General features: G+C 36.2%; 1 protein-coding gene across 1 annotated transcript in view; it reads right to left on the minus strand.

The window, feature by feature from the left end:
* Positions 1–23297, minus strand: part of hibch (3-hydroxyisobutyryl-CoA hydrolase) — a 61856-nt gene that overhangs the window by 19614 nt on the left and 18945 nt on the right. The window contains exon 7 of the mRNA XM_006636626.3: positions 7934–8012. Coding sequence (XP_006636689.2) covers positions 7934–8012 — 79 coding nt within the window. The remainder of the gene's footprint in view (positions 1–7933; positions 8013–23297) is intronic.

Below are 23297 nucleotides of genomic sequence, written 5' to 3' on the forward strand. Positions count from 1 at the left end.
ACCTTAAAAATATTGATGTTCAATGGATCTGATATGAATGTACTAGTTGGCAAGGTTTATTGTGTCTCATTTTTATAAGCCACACTAGCTGATGAGGGGGAGTAAATCTGTCGAGGTGTTTGGACAGCTGGGACATTTGATCAGATAAACAACTGACAAATTCTGGGATATACTGTACAGTACAGTTTGATAAACAGACCCCAAATGAGTGTAGACCAGATGGGCCCTCAGCCTATAAGGATGGAATTTTCTGAAGATGACCAATAGCCCCTGAAAACGTGTTTTTACAAGGGAGGAGAGAATGAGTGACAGTTGTATAACCACTTCTATACTGGATTCCTCTTTGATGCACAGAAACAAACAGGCACCATCAGGGCTCGGAGGGGACCTAGACTAAAATCAGGAGTACTGTTTTACTAAGAAACTATTTGTTTCATTGTGAAATCCATCAGGCAGAATGCATCATACGCTTTATGTGGATGAATTTTTGTTGAGTACCCAAGGATGTTTCCTTTTTAACATACTTTTAAAAGTATCTTAAAAATATTCACCTGTGGAGGATTAGTTATTTTATGGCAACAGACTTACCTGCTTTGCTTCACCCTTACAAGTGCATCAGGGTAGTCAATGAAAGGCATCCAATGGAGAAGCTTGTAAGCTTGTGGTCTCTAAGAACTCACTCCAATTGCAAATATTAGCTTTTGTGTCATGCATGTTTATAGTTTTCTAAATATTTGTCCTTTAAGCTATGGGTTGTTTACTGCCTCACCAACAAACTGCTCAGGACAACTAAAGAAGCCATGTGGCAGTTGCTTGGTATTCCTTTGAATGTGTGGGCGTGTATGTTACTATTTAACTAGGATCTGTAGTAACATTTGACTACATAACTATTCTCTAATAACACCATCCAAATTTTAGAGCAATATTATGGCCATATTTTAATCATTGTGCAGAAGTCTTTTTGCTCACCAAAGAGATTTTGAAACCACGCTTGTAGAAGGGTTAATAGTTATAATAAAAGAACAGGAATAAGTCAATAATACCCACTTTCCAGCCCCACAAATCTCATATTTGACATACTGTATAGGTGGGAGGACCCCCTCTATTATGCGGAAGCAGTCCCACTATTTTCCAGATCGGGTTGAGACATTGAAGAACAGAAGTCCTATTTTTGGTTTTGTTTGTCCACTAAATTGTCAAGTTTTGTCAAGTGACAAGTGAATCCTGTATTGAAATACCTAGATTCCTAAAACCCTTCATTTTAAATCCATATTAGTTCAATTTTGGGCAACCTGCAAGAGAGTGAAACCTTTATTACTGGCTCTCCCTAGCTGTTGCATCAGAAGGAAACTCTTTTTAGAAAAAAACATAAGAGGGGAAATAACAGTTCAGACAAGACTGACCATCTTGTCTACTAAATTACACTGCATGACAGAACCACACATAAGCTATTTGTACAACATGTTTTCTCAAGGGTTTCCCCAGAAGAAGGCTTAGAGTTCTTAAGTGATCATGGCATGGACAGGATGAATACAGTATTATAAAGAAGATGAGTTTGCTGTTTTCCCTTACTCTTCTAATGAATCCATAGTAAAGACAGAAAGAGCAGGCCCTTGCACTTCACACACTTACAGTATATACAGTAATAGCTGTCTCGGAAGTTTTCCAACTTCAATAAATTGAGAATGTGTTATCACCTGTGTTATGACAGAAATTCAAATAAACATACATGTAATCCTGTAATATGTATACCTACAAGACTGCTCCTTAACATAAAAAATAAGTAAATTGTAAACAAGTAAAATCTGAGTACTTTAGTGTTATCTTATGTACTTCAGTACGTAATGGCAGTCTTCACCTTTTCAGGACTCACAATTTTTACATTTTAATTTTTAAAAAACTTCTAAGCAAATTGGAGAGCTCGTCACTGTCATTTTTATTGCCACATACTGTATAACAACACAGACCAATAGTTCTGATTAACACTTAGAATACACCATTTATAAATATAATTTCATTAATAAACTATTTTTGGTATCCATTTTATTTTTTAATTTTACAGTACCACTACCATTTCAGTGCATCAAAGTCCAATATCTGTAGTATTTTACCACTTAGCATTGTGAAACATAAGCAAATGTTGTAAGTATACAGTATATCGACCAAAGAAAGTTATATTTTGTTATATATGAGCCAATCATAATTTAATATAATATGTAACAACTTTGATCATCCCCTTACAGAGTATACATTCATTGTTGCTCGCCAGATACATTCCCAGAATATCATACACTGATAGATACAAATAACAAGTACAGCTCATTCTATTTATTCTGGCTCAGAACCGATACAAAACCGAGGACACAAATTAAAGGAGAAATGTTCGTGTCAATATTTAAGGACAGGGTTCTTAACTGCTTAATTGCTTGTTCTTAAATTATTTAAGGATTTATTCCAGCCTTTTTTCAATTATATAATCTTCAACAGCATAGTTGGGTAGCACGTTTCAGACTCCCACAGCCCTTTGTGTAAAAACAATCTGATTTTTAACATTTCCTGTTAATAAAATGCAGAGAAGCAACCATCGCAAATAATTTGAGAAGATACAGTCCTGATATACATTGAAAAATAAAAGCTCCACAGACAAAAAGGTAAAAAGAAAAGGGCCCATTATCATAAGTATCTAGAACTATCCAAAGACTCATTTGTTCATTTATTATAAATTCCAAATCCTTGATGTTTATAACTCCTGGCTCACAAAAACATTGAGCCTTGAAGACAAACATAAAAACATTAAAGCATTAGATAATTTAATATATGGTTTTAGAAAAAAAAGCAAGTAAGAAATTGTTGTAATATGTCTCTCATTATCCTCAGTGGAGAAAAAACACTAAGTGATACTAGAACTGTCTGAGGACAGCAGGGAATTCATGTAAATACTGGGTGATTCCCAGTCTTGGTCTGAGAAACCATTTTCTAAAAGTGATACAAGATGATAAGACATACAACATCTTTCTGCTGAGAGGCACAATGTTGTGAGACGGTCAGAATAAGAAACAACATACATTATAGATGAGAGGATCAAAATCCCTTGTAAGAGAAATTGAACCTTTCAAAAATTGATGGTTTTGACAACAATTGCTTGCTATTGTTTTAATATTGTAAAGGTCAAACTGGAGCACACAGGAAGAGTTGTTAGAAATTTTATTAATAAGTAAGCAGAAACAGGAGAACCATCTCAAGGCTGTATTCTTCTGTAGCTGTTCAATTATTAGGGCTATTATTTTTTTCTTCTTTCAGAAGAGAAGACCTTCCCTAATATGTTAAGGAAGTTAACTATTTCCTGCAAGAAATAAGAGTATAAGAAGGTCTTGTTTTATTAAAGCTTTTAAAAGTCCAAAGTGTTGATATAAATTACAAGAAAATACAGAAATCTACAGTAAAAGTCTATGGTAAAAATACAGAAAGTCTAGAGTACTGCAGAATTAGTGAAAGATATGATGAAATGTAAAAGGTGACAAACTTTAATCACTCTTTAGTTCATGTTGCTGTTATAACTGTCTATAAACAATCTGTGAACATAGAATTAATAACAACTAATAGAAAATATAGATTTATTAAATATCCTTAAGGTTAGGATATGAGATTGAGAATATTGCTCAGACTGTGGTCAAAATTTGGGTTTTGTTTCTAAATTAACCTAAAGTACAGGATGGTTAATACCACATTTATTAATATGTTAAGAACATATTTTTTTATTAACTGTGTAAAAGTGCCATTTGCTACCTTCATTCAAAACTGTTACACACCTATAAAAATCTACCTTTTAATTAACTGATGTTTATACAGTATATATTTGAGAAGTGTTTTTGAACTCCCAAGAGGAAAAGAACATAATGTGAATCAAGATCTAAATGTGAAATCAAATCTTTTTATTTCTATCTGTGGTTTTTAATCTATGGAAAATGTGTGCTGACCTGTTTAAGGATAATTAGAGACAAAATAAAAAAAACCTTAATTAATTTGACTTTGCCGATGTTTTAAACCATGTAATATTTTCACTTTAATCTCCCTGAGATGCTACAAGCTTTTTGTGCAGTCAAGTGACAAATGGCAAATATCTCCTTGGAAGTTATGACATTTTGAAGTGCCACGTAATGATGTATTTTGTGGTCTGTAGTTGAACAGGAAATTGCTAAAGCGTAGAATTAATCAGTGCTTGTAGTCTCTAATACAATTCAAAGTGAATTTTTTTTAACCCTTTTGAGATATTTGCATGAATGCACAAGTGTGGGAAATGATGGTGTTACAGTATACAGTACATTACCCACTGATATTTTCAAACAAAGGATATCCTCCAGCAACAGAGAGGGAATAAAAGGAAAAACAGAACAAGGTCTTTATTTTCATTTTTTAAATTCTTTTAAGACAGTATCCAGAAGGACACTTTGTAGCTGACACGAAGTGAGAAAATACAACCATAGAGGATGGTAGTGAATGGATGAATAGTCCCAACGATCAAAATCCTACACAAATGTAAACACAAGCTTTAGATAGCCAGATGAAATGGCTAGGAGGAAGCTGTGACGTTCCAAAGTACTGACAATGAAAAGAACCCAGGTGGTCAAACACTATGAAGTAAATAATAATAATAATATCATCATCATCATCATCATCCTTATACTTATATAGTGCCTATATGGACGCTCCTCACGAAGAGCTTTACAGATCATGGAGAATTCCCTCCACCACCAATGTGCAGCTCCACCTGACTAATACGACAGCAACCATAGTGCCACAGTACTCTCACCACAGTCCAGCTATCAGCGGGGAGAACACATTGAATGAGCCAGTTCATAGATGGAGATTATTAGGAGGCCATGAATAAAGAAGGCCTTTCAGAATGTTACTTACTATAAATTGATCAATTTCCTTCACTGTCTAGAAGTCATGATTTGAAGGCATCATAAGAATTCAGAGAGGCATGAATGTAATCAACACAATACTGATATATCATTTTAAATTGCCATCACTGTTTCATTTTTAACTGTAAGGAGTAGCCCTTCTGATTGCACTAGAGGAACTTGACTGCCTTATTATTTCTCATCTTTATCACATTTTGTAAGGAACATATGCTTCTCCAATATACCAAAAATACTGCAGATGAAAAAGTATTATTGAAAATTAAATCAAGCAGTACATGTTTTTAACAAAGATTATTGGGTGGGCATCTAAAAAATGGACAATTAAAATGAAGATTTTGTAGATATATGGAAAAATGTTTGCATTGCCTAGTCTTACTCTGATGTAAATTGATCTGAATTAACTTAAGCAAAGCCAGCACCAATGTTGTCGCAGCATGAAAGATCAGCCATAATTTACCACCACCAATTTTCTTTGACATCATAACTTTTCACCTTTCCATTCCAAAGGTTTCTGTTTGGGGTATAACGTATAAAGAAAGAAAAATCTAAATCATAGAAAAATCAAATAAATCATTATTTTAAAATAATCATTCCCAGTTTGCATTCATTACAGCTATAAAACAGAACATCAAAGCTACTTGGGCCAAAAGGTTGATATATACTACAGTATAACATAACTGAGTTCAATTCCCATTCCAGACTTTGGTTAATACTGTATGTATCTTTTTATGTACTCCTAATCAAGTGCTGAATACATTTTAAATGTCCCAAATGACGTCCTTTAAAAAACAGATTTAAGGAAAGAATAAGTATAATAGTTAGTCTAATAGTCTAAAATAGTTAGATATTGATATTCAAGGTGATAGGGAAAGGAAGTATGGAAAGTGCGTTAAAAAAGACAGAATTACCAGTAATGAAAAAAAAGGTGAAAGACAACAGACTGTAACTTAAGATTGTTTTAAATCAATTTCAACAACAAAATCTCAGTTTGCAGGTAAACTCTAAGGGACACATGAAAATAGACTGTAACATCCATGTTTTTCCTACTATAAAGTAGATACCATCCTACTACAGGTCTCATCCTTGACTCTCAGAGATGTTGGAAATGGGTGATGAATGGAAGTAAAGGATCCCATGTTTCTCTCTTATTCAGACTAATGCTACAGACAGCACAGCCATGTGAAACCCCAGATTGCTCCGAACGCAGTGTAACAAGAATGCAAATCAGTTTACAACACCCCTAAAGTCCCATTTGTATCTTTAGCTAAGCAACTCTGTGAACATCCTGAACATTGTGTAAGAAAAGATTAGACAAAGCAGATGTAGAAACCAAGAAATTTGAGCCTGAAGTGTCCATTCGTTAAGCCAAGCTTTAATGTATGCATACAAGGAACAACACATTTGAGGCTTATTGTTGTTGTTCAAAGGGGATATGGCTCTACACAGCTTATATATACTTTTCTCTACACCCTCCCCCTTTTGTCTTTGAGGTAGCATTCTCAAGAAACTCCAGGACTCAGAAAGCATTTAAAACATTTCTTTCTTATCAGGGAGTTTAGCATAAATATTCCCCCATCAGAGAATTTAGTACTGAAGATGGGAGTTCAGTACAGGGAGGGAATAGCATCTTTGCTAAAGCAAGCGTGAAGGTTAGAGTTCAGCATGTGAATTCAGCAGGAGTTAACAGCTCCTACCACTATATGGGTACAGAGTAACATACAGATTCGGTAAGCAGACTCCATCACAAAGCATTACTGGACATAGCCAAGTCTCCATGGAGAAGGAGATCCTTTTTGCCGACCTCTCGCTAGACTAAAAAATGATTTTGTACATGGACAGAACACTAAAATCAGTTTTCGCTTGCAATGAGTAAGCAGATGCTGTACAGTACATTTGCCCTTAATTCTTTGTTGTGGCAGTAAACTTGGCAGTAAAGCTTCTCTTTTGATTGCATATAATTATTAACCACAAGCACTGTACTTTCCAGGCAAAAGGATGCAACACAATGTATCAATATATATAATTATTTATTTCTCATATCATACACATTTTATCATTTTATAGCCTGATCTCATCAGATTCCAGAATCCTAGAAAGATGAGGCCTAGTCAGTTCTGACTAAGAGCTCTAAGGAAAAATGGTTCCTGTTGTTAGTGGACCAGTAGTTGGCGCTCTTCCCTCTGGACCAGAATTTCCAACCCACTGCTTTGTAGATGGAGCCTTTCTTTGGATGAGACACTAACAAACCCATGCTACCTTTTATAAGGAACAAGTAATAGGTTTATTCCTTGCTGAAAAAAAGAAGAAAGAGAACACAACGTATCGGCCATGGACTACTTTTTATAAGACTAGGGATGGTACCCAGTTGCCCTGGTTAAACTGCACCTTGGATCTACACAATCAGGCCTCCCTGAATTCTTGAATTGAAGCAACTGTCACTTCTCTATCTGATCTTCTGTGAAGGAGGAGTGCTGACTTAGAGTGACGTAGAATGTCTGAGCACTGCACTTCAGTGGTGAAAGAAGTTTCCCCACACCATGTGTAAAGCTTTTTAAGGATCCACTGGGATGAATACAAATACTGAACTAATACAAGCAAACATTTTATTTTAACAAAAGTTCTGAAAAACAACTTTTTGGTGGTTTTACCTTTTGGAATCATACACTTGGCATCTGCAATTTAACACAGTACATGCTTGCTTTGACTCTCTTCATATGTAAACTCAAAACTCAACTCTTTACTAGAGCCTATTTCTGACTGCCCTACAGTTTATCCTGTATTTTATTGTTGTTTTTTCTTGTATTTTCTACTGTGCCTTTTTTTCTTTTTATTATTTATCACTATGTACAGCTTCCTTGGGTTTTCCAAGGTGCCTTATAAATAAAAAGTATTGTAATCCTTTTTATACCCTAAAGTAATTGTACTCTGCAGACCCTGGCTGCAGTAATAATCACCCAAGCACTCTGGACAGGAGAAAAAAACAAGTTAAAAATAATTTTGGTGGTTACCTATGGCAGTTTCTGGCATGGCAAACACCGTTCTTTCAGTGGCCACTCTGAACTGTCCATGAACTGAAAGCCCCACACCCTAAAATTAAAACAAAATCACCATTAATATTCGGTTTAATTTACACAAATATAAAATCAATGACACAGTACATGTGGCATAACCACATGCACATGATCAAAACAATCAAAAGTATTTAATGTTATTATATTAATATATTAATACAACAACATGGTGACATTATGGTCTTTACAGCCTCCTGGTGATGAAAGTATACTTACAGCTTACATACAGTATCCAAAAGCATTACAGGAGAAGAATGACTTTTTTATATACTCTATTGGGAGTCATAGCATTAGACAACAAGTCTGAAGGTGGTTCCTGGATCTTAACATTCTGAAATAAGTAAAATTGTATTTTAACATGAAATGCAATCATGAATTCAAGTCACAATCCCTTAAAGGAACCATTTCGCTGCCACCATTCCATTTCTCATTTACACTACAGATATCAACAGGGGCAGAACTTTTCAGCAGCTGTGAACTTCTGTTTCACACTAGAACATCAAGGTTACTAAGTGTTTCTTGCAGTTTGACTAGTGGCAGTGGGTGTGAATTCAATGTGATTCCCTTGAGATGTGCTGAGGAGAAAGATAAGTTGAAATGGTCATGAAGAAAGCAGAGGAGAAGGTAATCTGGAAAAACAAATTGTGTTATCACAAATTTATGACATACTTAAAAAAAATAACTACAGGATTTACAATCTTCCAATACCACCTAAACTCTCTCATTCCACATTTACTCATGGGGAATGATACGTTTTTACTAGAAAAATGTTTCAAATCAGCCATGTCTAGTTTTTGCCTGTCCAAAATCAAGGGGCATTTTGTTAAAATTGTACAATGCACTGATGTCTCTCTTTTGTAATATTGCATGCAATTATTGTTACCACATTACAATAAAAGATATTGGAGCTCTGCAATCAATCTGAAGAGCAGTAGCCAGGTACATTTCACAGCTTAAATGAATATCCTACACTGGCAGGGCAAAGTGAACTGAATAATTTTAGTCTTGAACAGAGAGGATTACGAGCAGACCTGATTCAGAAATTCAAAATCAATCCAAATGACCTCAGCAGAATCACCAGTGATGTATAGTATGAGCCAGAGGGCTAAAGTGGGAAACTGCGGGGAAATGTATCTAAAATTGAACAGTAGGCACATCCTTACACAAAGGGTAGTGGGAGTGTGGAACAAAGTGCTTTGGCGTATTGTTGAAGTGTATACCCTAGCTTCTTTCAAGAAAAGGCTGGATGAAATCCTTGGATCAATTCACTATGAGCAACCTGACAGGGAATCTACATTCCTGACAAGGTGGTATGGCTGAAATGTCATTAGGAGGCTTCAGTAGGAAGCACCCATTTTGTCTTTGATGGAAATCAGGAGTAATCAGTCAGTGAAGATTAATAGCCTAATTGAACACAGGTGTAAGCAAAAAAGGACTCATCTGATAATACTGGGAGCTACAGAACAAGAGTGTCTGTTTTGGGATGGGATGGGATAGATGGATTGCTGGCTGATTGGGTGGGTGGATGGTGGGTGGGGGGGTTGACATAATTAAAAGAATTGTTTGTATAAACATTTGTTATTGTTTGGATGTTCTGAGGTTAGAAATTAGTCCTGCCTCATTGCTAGTGATGGAAAAGTTTATTCCAAGTTAGGACTCAACTAAGGAGTTAATTTTATTGTGGTTGTCTTGTTACAAAAAGGATTTCTTTGACCTATTAAAAGGGGACCGACTACAGGTTTATTTTGAGAGAAACTTTATTAACCAGCCATCTGGCACAGTCGAACAAGCTAGATGGGTTGAATGGCGTAGTCTTGTTTGATTCAGCCTTTCTTGGATTCTTGTGTTATTGTAAGCACTCTCTTGCCTGACCCTTATTTTAATGGCAGCCAAAAAATATTGTATTACAAGTCTTCTTTTTATCTATACCGCTTTTACAAGAAACTCAAATTTCGATCTAAATCCCCTCATTTAAAACCGAAAATGCTTCACTTGTTATGAAAAGCAAATTGATGTTTCTACTTATGCTTCTTTTGAAAAGTTAATCTTACTGAATGTATTAATCATTCAGTGTCAACTAAGCCCACACTAAATCTGTGTTGTCCTGGCACTCTTCCGGCTGCTAATCAATAGTATTTTTGCAGCCTCAGGTTCAGACTTATTACTGGTCTGGTAACTCCTGCTCAAGTCCAATCAGAGTGCAGCAGATCAGACAGCAGACTCACAGCCCTGGTGTCTGGAAGATTATAATTTGAGAGAACATAAAAGCACTAAAATGCCCAGAAATAAAATGTGACATTTTGTACTTTTGCCTCATATTCATCTTCTCAAATTTGAATTGCTTAATTATGTACAGTGGCAAAAATAGCCATTTTGACTACACTGTCCCAATATGTATGGAAGGCACTGTATTGTATATCACTTATTACTACACGTAGTGATACTAAAACCATTATTATTGTTCTTACTTGAATCCACTTGAATAATTAAAATACTGTATTTTTATTTGTGGAAGCTCATATTTCTTCTTTCAGTTGTTGCTTCCAACCTGGAATCAGGTATTATTGTTTTTCTCTGCAACAGTACTACTATGCCATTTGAACAACAGTCAGTATGAAAAACAAGGTCAGTCCAGATATCACTTGCAAGTGCTACCCATTGACCTCACATTCAGTTCTAAATCAGATTCTTGTTTACTCTGCTGAGGGTATAAATCTCTTTTCCAAATCCTTTAGAATTGAGAGGTGGAAGAACAAACATAGGGTAGGACATCTCTATTCTGTGCCAAGTAATAGTAATCTTGTTTTTCTTCTAAGAACGTTAGTGCATTAGTGTTATTCTGCGAAGTATGTTCCAACACAGTTTTGTAGACAAAAGATAAAGCAAAAAACAAACAAATGCTTATTCATAGATTCCAGTTAATTGCATGCATTGGTACAAACGACAATGCCCTCCATTAAGTTTTTTGTTAACATTTAACATAAAAAGCAGATGTTCCTTTTTAATATGCGTCACCCACAAAGAACAATGCAATTCCCCTTACCAGTATTGGCAGTAGCCTCTTATCTAAGAATATATTGCAGCATCACTTATATTTTCAGGATTTTGATTTACAATGTTTTTAAAACAAATCGTAGTCGTGCATTAGTGAACACTGGGCTATTATAAGGGTACAAAATCCCTGTCAACATTGATTACATCAGAAGCTAATTGTTACTGTCCAGCCACCAGGAAATGACAGAAACTATTACTTTCACGTCTGCAGAGAGACATCAGGACAACAGTTTACAACTAGGGCACGGCTTTAAGATGACACATCTGTATTATAAGATATGATGCTTTCTTTTCTGCCTTTTTCTGTCTTTACCATGATATACTGTATATATAGTATATATATATTACTGTTAAAGCAAACTGGTTCATTTGTTACTATTCTTTTTCTCTTAATTTCAGTATCAATAGCAGTTTGTCTTGTACCAAAAGGAATTAAATTCAAATGTAAAAACACCAAACGGTACTTAACTGAACTGTACTGAACATGAAAACCCATCAGACTAAATTGTCGCAGATTCAGAGGATGTTTCTCAGTGCAGAATCAGCCTCTAATTAATGTATTAGTGATTCTTAGGGAAAAAGCATCCATTAAAATGCTTATTGAATGGAAAATTAGATCTGCCTGCACAGTATGCTTTAAAAAGAGAAGCTTTTTTATTTACGGATGGAAAACCCCACATGCTGCTGGCTGGCCATCCTTTGAGAATCAGAACGGAAAAACAAACTTTCAGCCTCAAGATTAATGGAGCACTACTCCTTAAAAGCAATCCCAAGGCAATATATATCTTAGATTTTGCTTTTTATTATTTGATCATAATCCCAAGGTAAACATTAGGCAGAACTTTAGTTTAACATTTTCTAAACACTAAATAAAATCGAGACCTTGAGAGAACAGACATGTACTGTAAACACTCAATTTGTGTGTCAAGACACACTTAGCAGAAAATGTTTGGAAGTTCTGTAGCAAATATAGTATATCAAATAATTCCCCCCTGAATACTGTATTTAGCTTTCGTCAAATGAGATACAGGACTCTTTTACTTCCCTAGTCACCCAGAATCTGGAAAACAAGACACTGAAATTTAGAAGCACTGTTACCAACCATGAAAAGTATTTAATGAATCATTGCACAAATTTCCAAAAAAAGCTACTACTATTTAAAACCATACATACTGTGCAGTTCAAAAGCAGTTGCATTGTGTGTGAAATTAAATTTATAAGGTCAGGCGTTCATAATAAATGTAATCAATTAAAGAAATGTTTGCATTTTGGTAATGAGGCGATACAGAAATGGTAGCACTCAAGTGAGAAAACCTAGATAATCCCTTGACAGGGCTACTGTGCAATCTGATCACAAGAAGCAGCATAAAAAAAGAAAAAATTAGTCATGCAGAGTCAGAGCTTTTGGCGCATAAAGCTTTGAAAAATCCCACATGAAACAGCAACTTAAGTTCTCTTTCACCTCCCTGCTTCAGCTCGACAACGTTGTTGTGCTGGTTCAGACTGTTTGTCTCTCTCAAGATCCCCCTCATGTATTCCACTGTGGATCACACTATTGTGCACAACATGGCACATCACAACGATTGAAAAGAACTCTACTTGGATTGGAAAGGAGAGTACTACCACACCAGGGAGGTCTGAACTGAGAGAAAATATTACGAGTCTTCCAGAATTTTGCTAAATGACAGCCCTGATGATTTCAGAGAGAGTGTCTTAATTATCCCCAAGTGGAAATTTGTTTTAAAGCAGCAGTAAATATACAGTAAAGAAACACGCACAAACAATACATACAAACATGAGCAAGAGAATCTACTGTTGAACACGGCTATGGCCATAAGTATAAATGTGAACTTGAACCTGTTTGTTTTTAAAAGGGGATATCTGTATCTGTGTTCTGAGGGGAGTAGTTGGAATTCATTACAGAAAGAAAGCGAAGAGTCAACTACAAGGGAATATACTTTATGCAAGATTCGTAACTGATAGAATTGGGGCACAAATGATCAGCACCAATGACTTTCTGATGTAGTCTGACATTGCTCCCAAATTTGTTTCAGATTCACAAACCAGCAGATCAGGGCAGAAATTAAAGCAGATTCAATAAAAGACTTGATGGAACATGATCAGCAAGGAATTATCAACCTCAAAAACAGAATCAACGGTTGCTGCAAAATTAAACTTGCAGTTCAGAACAGTCCCTAAATACTTTTTTATATTGACCCACTATCTCCAATGATTGTCCCCTGATGCAGGCTTGAGTGGGGGTATGGGGGTTCTTACTGAAATCCATTGCCAGAGAGACATTCAACTTCAAAAAACGTTTTGTTTTGTTTAGATGTGCCTATGAGGTTGGGGTTGTTCTGTGGATCGGCATCCACGCTCGCAGGGGGCAACAACTTCATAAAGAAACATTAAGGAAACAACATATATTTGCACTCATTAAACAGTAATGTGTATAGGAGTAAGACTACTATTATGCTGAAATTATACTGAAGCCTTAACTAAATAACTGGACCCATGAAGAATTATTAAAGCAATTATTTGTTTGTGACTCACACATTTGGAAGGAAAGAACTACTGCTTCAATAGGACAGAATAATTTCCCTACTAGGTATAATGTGAAGTTTTTTTGAGATCTAGACAGTGAAATATTTTTCTGTAAAACAACTAACCTAACAACCTCCCCAAATCATCAGGAAATGCTGAGTGCGGACACGTGGCTTTTTTGTATCCTTGGCACAGCGTGGTTACAGAGTACAAATAAGCAAGCAACAGCTTAAAATCCAAACATCTATTTAGAGAGCTAAACGAAGCATGAAACACATAGACTACCAATGACAAATATTTACAACAAGCATGAATACCTGAGCCCAGCCTTTTACAGTACCAAAATAAAGTCAGTCATTCTCTAAAACATAAGCAAACCTTAACAAAGTATGAATAAGAAGTAAGAACAGTTAAAACTATCATATTTTACCTTTAGGTAAAATCAAGACAAAGCTGCTTAATACTGATGATAAGAAGGAAGTGCTTCTCTCTGTGCCTAATAATGCACTTGAATAAACTACTGTATAATATCTTATTTTTGCTGGTGGAAACAACAGATGCAAAAAATGTAGATATTTTTGATTTGCTCAGATAATTTTCTGAAAAACTGCCTAAATTAAGAACTAAATCCGCATACGAATGAATGTAAACGGAAGGGAAAGCATCAGGCCCTATCTCAACCCAAGGTTTCAGCACAAAAAAACATATATTTCCATGAGAAAGCCTCATAGTGTCTTCTTTAAAGATTTGCAAGTGTCATAACTTTGTGGACGGGTACCTTTTTAACGTCCAGCAATACCTTTGAACCACCAAAGTTGTACTTGGTAAGGCTGAATATTAGTAAGGTTAACATTAAAGAAATCAAACATTCTATGAGAATAATCTTCATCCTGGATGGCTTCCATTTCCCCACTACTGCTTTAACAACAATTTATTTATAACTATGATTAAGATTAATACTCAATCAGTCCACACTATAACTGAAATCTTGTTAGACTGAAAAACAATAGGATTTTCTCTGTAGAAGAATGTTTTATTTAAAAATACAATCTTTTTAGGAACATGGATACTGAATTTAGGCTTCACAACACACCAAGGCCAGAACCATAGACCAGTAATTCAAATTGATGCTATGTTACCATGAGAAACAGGACTAGGAATCAAATTGTCAATTGGACAGAACAGACCTTGGAATCTTAATGAAATAACTTAATGAAATCAAATCACCCCAGTGTTCCCTTTAGCAGGCAAATCCTTTGAAATCTTACTGATGTTCAGGTTCCTCAGTACAAGAGGCTGGTCTCTTCATTGTGATGAGTTAAACCACCATACACTTGCTGCCCTAAGGCATGCTAGGTAAATCAACATAAGAAACACAAGTCTGCAAAGTCATAGGTTTCCCTGAAGCAAATCTGTTCATTTCAGATGGAATAGGACCGCAGCATTCGATTCCTGAATTCTGACATGTCAAACACAAAGCGAGGTGGGGCTGTACATTTTTAAAAAATGTCTAAGAAATATATTTGTACATTTTATAAATACACTGACATTGGTGCAGTTCAGAAACAAACTGAAGATGTTTCACTATATTGTGCATATCCACCACCTAAGGAAATTACTGTAGACTACTAAATGGGTGGTGGAATCTCTTTAGCGAAGTGCAGAAATACAATGCGCTGTCATGCTGTAAATATTTCAAAGGCCCAGGTATGAATACAATCTCTTCCTTTTACAATACTACAACCTCTGGGCATGCAATAACAACACAGCAACGCACTTATGCAATACTGCTACCATTTGGACAACATCACAATTGCTTTAACACATTACCAGGACACAAAAAATAAAAAAAGAATAGAAAGCTACAGGATATACAGTATATTTGACCTCACTGGCCATTTCAAGATCACCCTGAGGGCACCATGTTCATTCAGGAAACTCATTTACTGCATCTCTTGAAGAAAGTGCCCTACTGTTTACATTGGAAAGCATGAAGACTGGCTGACCATTTCAAGAGTATGTCACAGTCGTGAGGATCAAAGATCTCTCTAAATCCATAGTTCCCAATTATATCTCTACCTGGCCATAATTAATTAATCATAATTACACTGACCTTTATGTTTGCTTCCTTTCACGGTGCCTCAAAGTCACCACCAAGTCATCAGAAGCCAAATGCATCTTTAAACTAGCTTCACAATGTCCCCCAGGTACTCAAATATCAACTACAGTTCCCAGAGAAGGTTTGTGAACTTCTAGTTTTGTCAGCATTCACGGCATACAGTATTCTTTGTAGTCCTAAACATGATAACCTGATTAAATATACAACACAAAGAAAAACATATTTGAATTATTTAATTAACAAAATGATCCACAAGTATATAACCTTGTGTAATTAAGTATGTGAATGCTTTGATTCAGTAACTGGTGGCACCTCCTTGAGGAGGAGTGACTCTGTAGATGTGTAGACATTTTAGACTGAAAATGTTTCCTGTAAATGTGGCTTCCCATTGGCCCAGAATTTTAGCCCATTCTTTCCTACAGAGCTGCTTCACGTTGGTGACATTTAAGGGTTTCCTTGCATCAACAACTCACTTCTGGCCCTGCCAAAACATTAAATGGGTTTTAGGTCCAGATTTCACTCGGTCAGCCCAAAATGCAAATTTGGTTTTCTGCCATTCTGTTCATGACCTGCTAGTACAGTATGTACTGTATACCAGCACTGACTGAATGTATGACACTCAGCTATAGGCAGATGGAACAGAGATCTAAGCTGAAGTGTGACCTGGTGAAGTTCTGTTTTTTATGTATGGTTTACCATGAAATTATATTAAGTTTGGTGGTTGGAAATTTCTAGGTTTAACTTTTTTGCAGGAAAGAAATTCTTCATTCTCACCTAACAAACAAGTGAAACATGTAGACATCCTCTTTTACAACAGCCTAAACAAATAAATACCAGTGTGCAAATACAATACAAACAGGACAAAATAAAAAAAAATATTTTGTCATCTTCTTTTAACAAAGCCAGCAGCCATATCACCCTGCAGCTCACACGTGGCAACCCACTGATGTGAAGCAGGTTTGAGCCTGGTCAGTATCTGGATGGGAGACCTCCTGGGAAAACCTAAAGTTTCTGCCGGAAGTGGTGTTAGTGGGGCCAGCAGGGGGCGCTCACCCTACCATGCACCATATGGGTCGTAATGCCCCAGTATAGTGACAGGGACACTAGACTGTAAAATAGGCGCCATCTTTCGGATGAGATGTAAAACCAAGGTCCTGACTCTCTCTGGTTATTAAAAATCGTAGGGCGTTTCTCGAAAACAGTAGGGGTGTAACCCTGGTGTCCTGGTCAAATTTCCCATTGGCCTTTACCAATCATGGCCTCCTAATAATCCCCATCTCTGAACTGGCTTCATCACTCTGTTCTCCTCCCCACTGATAGCTGATATGTGGTGAGAGTACTGGCGCACTGTGGCTTCTGTCGCATCATACAGGTGGTGCTGCACATTGGTGGTGGAGGAGGGGAGTCCCCATTACCTGGAAAGTGCTTTGAGTGGAGTGTCCAGAAAAGCTCTATATAAGTGTAAGCAATTATTAATAGGTTAAGAATTATAATTTAACATGAACATATTTACACATTATTTTATCTTTCCATTTCTCCTGTAGAGTAAAACACATTTTATTGTCTGACTTACTGCTCAGATGTACTGTTTATTCAGTAACCTAAAGTATTTATATTAAAAAATCAATGTTCCTTGTGTACCCAACAGGTGGGAAAAGCATGCTGTATTTCCACAGATGTCACTAGAAGAATTATAAGGTTTGAACAGTACTGTCGCCAAGCAATTCAATAAACCTGGCCCTGTAGCTGGCTAGGCTGAGGAGATCTAATGACATTTGTCATTTCATATGTTGTGGTCTAACAAAACCCAGACACACATATATTCCATTCTATTCTTAGAAAATTGTCTGACAAACAAATTCAAAGACTTGCAATGTTACCTGGAAGACAGAGAGGGGGTTGTTAGGAGAAAATTAAAATGTGCCTGAAGATTTTCTGCCTCCAAGAGTCTTGTGAGAGTTGGTACAGTACATCTCTGGACCACATCTCTAAAGCATGAATCACTGCTTGCCTTTTGATCATAATTACACCTACACGTATTTGTGGTACATTTGCAAAATAGAGCCTTATAAAAATTTTGATTTTGAACTGAATCTTCACAGATTGAGTTATATAACATTTAAATGAAAACATCTAAACCAGACCTTTAAAAAAAAGCCAACAAATTTTGAATGAAATATTATATTAAACAAAGTAATACAAACTAAAATAAAGGTCCTAGTCTGTACAGTCTCTACTGACTTTACTTTTTTAACCTGTACAGCTCGTTACAATAATACACAAAATGAAAATAATTATTTGCTCTTTTACAACCCAATTTTAAAATGCTAACTAGATATAAACAATTATCTGGACATCTGAGCACATCTTCCAAGATGTATCAAGATGTTGGGTAATCTTATAAATTGTTACTGTATAATTTATTGTGTATTCTTCTTGTAACCTTCTATCAAATTCTGTCCTCTCTCTCCTTGGCGAACTTGCGGAAAATGCATTTCAGAGCCGACAACCACTAATGTATGCTGTATTGTTGTGGATTGATAAATAAACAATGATTGACTGATTGATTGATTGACTGAAAGATCCTCTTCTTTCATGGGCTGACTTCAGGTCATGAAACTGATCACACGGAATGCACACATTAGTCAGAGGGAAGACTCATCTCAGACTATAAATTGAGCAGTCCCACTGGTGCCTGACTGATGCTTAGCAACCTAAGGACTCTGGCCAGAGACTCAAGATGAATCTGCCCCACCTGCCAGGACTCAACAGTACAGTTTATATTTGGCAAAACCTAAATATAAATTTAGAAAATAAATTCTAAAAAAAACCCCAACAACAATCAGGTCTAAACCTTGATGTTTAACTACCTGTATCTGTTTTGTCAACAGTGTGTAGTCTTCCTCTGTTTGGTCTGTTTATTGCAGATTCCTAAAGAAGCTCGCATTTTTCCTGCCTTTGATTATTTTCATCTCTTGCCATTCAATATTAAATATTTTTCCTTCTGTTACAAACAGCAGACAAAGCACCATGCTCTGAATAGTACAGCAAGCATTGCCTCAAGGTCTCTCAGCTTTATGCACTGCAACAACTTCGTTGGTAGCATGACAATAATGTAAAGATGGGTCAGCTGAGCAGATTTCAATTCCCAGAGGTAAAAGCTACCTCTTTAGACAGGATCCTCATTACTAGAAGAGCTGGAGCAGCACAGCATATGGCATTTACAGTACACAGGTAGACATCTGCAGTGCACTTTGCTCCACTTCAATACTGTCATATTGAACTTGATCTTCAAAGGAACTCATCTTTCCTCTTTGACTGAGGGCTGAAAAATACAGTTTCATACTGTAGGTATCATTTACGGGTGTTTTGTGGGAGCCCGTATTATGGGTATTTTAGACTTTTCAACCTTTGCAGCTAATTAAACTGTAAAACTAGTCATTTATCATTTTAAACCCGCAAATTCATGATTACCAATTGCTATCCACCTAAGATTTTCCATGATGATTCTTGTCCAGGAAGAGGAGAAACGAAAAGCTTACATATATTCCTTCCAAAAATGCACTGTTGGAGTTGCCCGCTTCTTACCCACAATGCCATCTCCATGGTGACCACTGAAGACTTACAGTATCTCTTTTACTGACAACACTACAAGTTCATGTTTACCCGACAAGCTTAGGGCACCCAGTTCAAGTTCACACAGCCTCACCAGCACTTAGAAAATTATGCATGACTGCCAGGGGAGCTTGGCAAGAGTTTCTTAACTGGCAGCAGTGGTATCATGTTCTAGTATCATCTCAGAATCCAAGAAAGACTGAACACAGTCAGCACAGAGATAGGTGATAGCAGAGGAAAATCAGGTTGTTGCTGGTGTACAGTACCATTCACTTTTCCCTCTGGTCTAGAATCCCCAAATCAAATGTCCCAGAAAGCTGAATAGAGACACTCCTCCATCCTTCAGATGAGACATTAAACAAAGGTTCTTATGCTTGGTCATTAAAATATTGTTTGTATGCACAAATAATCAGTATAAACCCCAATTTCCTAACTAAAGCAAGACACACATATATTCCACGGGGTTGCACTTGTTCAATGTCCCAATGCTAATTTGCACAGTCTGATCTATGTTCTCCCTTAATTCAATTGATGAAGGACTTTCTCACTTCTCTACCTAATCTGCTGTTCAGTTAGATTACTGGTGCATAACAGGTGCTATGGGTCACCCAAATGGATACAGCACTTCATAGATGATGTGGGTCCCCTTATCTATGTGAAGTTCTTTGGCATTCTTTGGGATGAATGTGTTTTATAAATGCAATTCATAGTTATTATTAACGATACAACCCAGACTCGAACCATCTCTATGATGACTGTCACCTTACAAAGCAAACTATTATACTGTAGGTTGAAGCACTGCTGAAGAACATGCTCCTCAATCGGGCTCCTCGACCACAGGATAAGACTTACTTTCACTGTTCTAGAAGTATATTTTTATAATTTAACTGAGAATCACATTAAGTGACTAATAAATATTTAACTAGGTTTATTTCACTTTTGATCTTCACTTGACAGTTTTCAAAAACAGAAGGATTTCTGACAGACTACAGGTATATTTTAACATTTAATGCCACACAAGAATAGCTTCACCAACTACTTTTTCTCAGTGATACAAGTGTTCAATCTCAGCACAAATCTAAGCTAATGTGTACAGAATAGAGACATCTGAACAAGTAAGGCCATTAATATTTTACAACAATTTGTTTGCAATCTATCACAGGGGTTATGATACTAAGCAATTTATATATTATCTGGGAACAATAAATCTCCAGCCAGAAATAACAACAAATGAGTATTGGAACCAATAGCAATTGTTGAGTTTTTTATGCCTCTTAGTATATATACAGCATCTGTTTATCAATAATGCACAGGTGTTCCAAATCTTTAGAAATGGGTGACATCTAAGGCTAATTGATTTGGTTCTCTCCAGGACCAGGCTTGGGAAATCCTGACCAACACAGTCCTTAGGATTGCAACCTGAAAACTCCCTTCCTGCAACCTTAGCAAAGAAAAACTTTTAATTTTGTAGAACCCCACACCATTTTTTTGTTAAATAAGACACAATACATTCCAGGCTTTCCTTTGACAACTTAAACAGATAATTTTGGAAGACGAATGTCGTGTTTTATAGAATAGGGAATGGTCTCCAGTTTTCATTCCACCTCGTACTTTTAGGTTACTTGAACTTTATTCAAAAAGATTCAGATAAAATTCAAGAGATAAAATTCTGTCCTAACACTTCGCCGTTGACATTCAATTTTACTCAATTTAAATACAGAGTATTTAATGGAGGTAGCAAAACAAACTATAAATACAAATGGGGAAACACTAAGCAAGGAGAGACTACATACTTAAAAGACTCAGGTGGTTATGCTGACACATCATTTACATCTTCGAGACAGTGTGGGAAGTAATTTTAAAAAACAAATTTTTGTATGTAGTCAAAAGCGTACAAATGTTATCTTTAAATAATATAAAAGGCCTCATTTAGAATATTGTGTACAACTTTGGTCAACATGCTTTTGAAAAGATGTTTCGGTTCTGGAATCTAGATACGTTTTGAATCTTATGGGAATGTCCTACAATGACAGGCTGAAGGAACCGAACCTTTTTAATTGTCTTGAAACAGAGAAGAAGAATGAGAGAATCTGACAAAAGTATTCAAAATCCCCAAAGGAAAAGACAAAGGCAACCCAATGGACTTCTTCAGACCAACAGGGAATGACACAATAAATTATGAAACATGAACCAGGGGATACAAGTTAAAGTTATGAAAATGTGCATTTAAAACCAAGAACAGCGGGAACATCTTTACTCAGAAGGCTGTGGGAGTGTGGATCCACCCTTGATGTTAAAGCTGACACCCTCACTTCTTTCAAGAAGCAGCTGGATGAGATCCCTGGCTCAACTAACTACTAACTTCCAAATAAACCAGAAAGGCTTCCTCTCGTTTGTAACCTTTCTCATGTTCTTAAAAATGCATTCAAAATGTGCAGGACTGGAATTCAAAGACTGTAACTGCCCATCCCTGAAGAACAGTATCAAAGGACTTTTCTAAGTCTAAAAACACAGCTCCAACCTCTATATCTGTATTCAGTGACAGCTTGTTCACTAGTATTTTATTTCCTCTCATCATTATTCATGTTAACCTTGGGCCTGTCATTTTAATAGAGTTTTACTTTAATTTAGAATTGAATCTATAATATAAAAGAATGTGTCTATTTCACAATTGACTTTAAGAAGCTGAATAGTCCTTGTAAACATTATTTCTAATGAACTAAATAAGCAAAATATTCTGATTCAGGGTCCGCTTGATAAATACTGTAAACACTGCTATCCTCATGCAATCAACATGCATCATTAGAAAGTCTGGCAAATACAAATCCTTACAATAACCTTTTTAAATAAATTTTTTTAAGACGAAACAGATGTGCTGGGAGCTCAGCTAGACTTCCTCTTGCAGTAATTTTTAAGAATATGACCGACATAAATGTCAAATGCTTGACAAATGCAAAAACATGGACCACCACTCAAATAACTTAGATGGAATTCTGATATGAACAAACTGCAATGCAACAATCTAACCTTTTATCAATTCATTGGAATACGTAATATATATAAAGCTTAGATATTTGAAATATATTAATGTGTTTATAACTGAATATGTTCTAACACTTACAGTATATTCATTTTCTATATCAGCGGCCAGCAACCTTTCAGAAGAGCTTGCACATTGTTTTTACAGGTTTGCACGCCACTGATACTTTTTGAAAGTCAAGAATAGCCCCACAGTGATTAAAAAAATAATATTAAAATATTGAAAAATAATAAATTAAAAGGTATTATTATTTTGTGTGATGCTTGCCTTTGCTATACTTTGCTGAGTTCTCCAATCTCTTGACACTTTAAGCAGCATGCAAGCTTCTGAATAGTCCTAGTTAACCAGCAAAGGATGGACAAAGAACGGACTTCATGTGTGAAAATACCTGTTCACAAAGGTATGTTCATCTTAATGCTGAGAGCAGTGAAAATACCACTTTCTTAAAAAAGTTATATTTCACTGGCCGGGACTTCCAACAGGTCATGACAGAGATGTCGTGATCACTGTCCATAACCTCAAGTGTGTTTTGCAAATTCCAGAACTTTGAGCTCTGTCATTCAATTAACTGCATTTCAAAATCCTCAATGCCCATCCACCAAAACCCTGAAAAAATCGTGTTACTGGTATCAAAGCTGTCTGGGTTAAACAGAAAAGAAAACAGCAGGCCAAAATACTGGCAATCCTAAAAACTGAAAGTAAAATCCTGAAGGCAGTTCTTGCATGTTCACTCCAAACTCAGCATGACGGACTGTGCAATGTTTTGAAAGTTATTAAGAGGCTGGAAATAGCGGATAGTTGTAGTGTCAATGTCCCAAGAAAAAATGGCAAGTTTTGCAAGGAATGCCTGCCATGTTTGGAAAAGAACCATAATAGTTTGATCTGAACCCTGCCGCCGGAGATTGAATTCATTCATATGGGTGGTAATG

The sequence above is a fragment of the Lepisosteus oculatus genome, chromosome 12 (assembly GCF_040954835.1).
Source record: "Lepisosteus oculatus isolate fLepOcu1 chromosome 12, fLepOcu1.hap2, whole genome shotgun sequence".
NCBI lineage: Eukaryota > Metazoa > Chordata > Actinopteri > Semionotiformes > Lepisosteidae > Lepisosteus > Lepisosteus oculatus.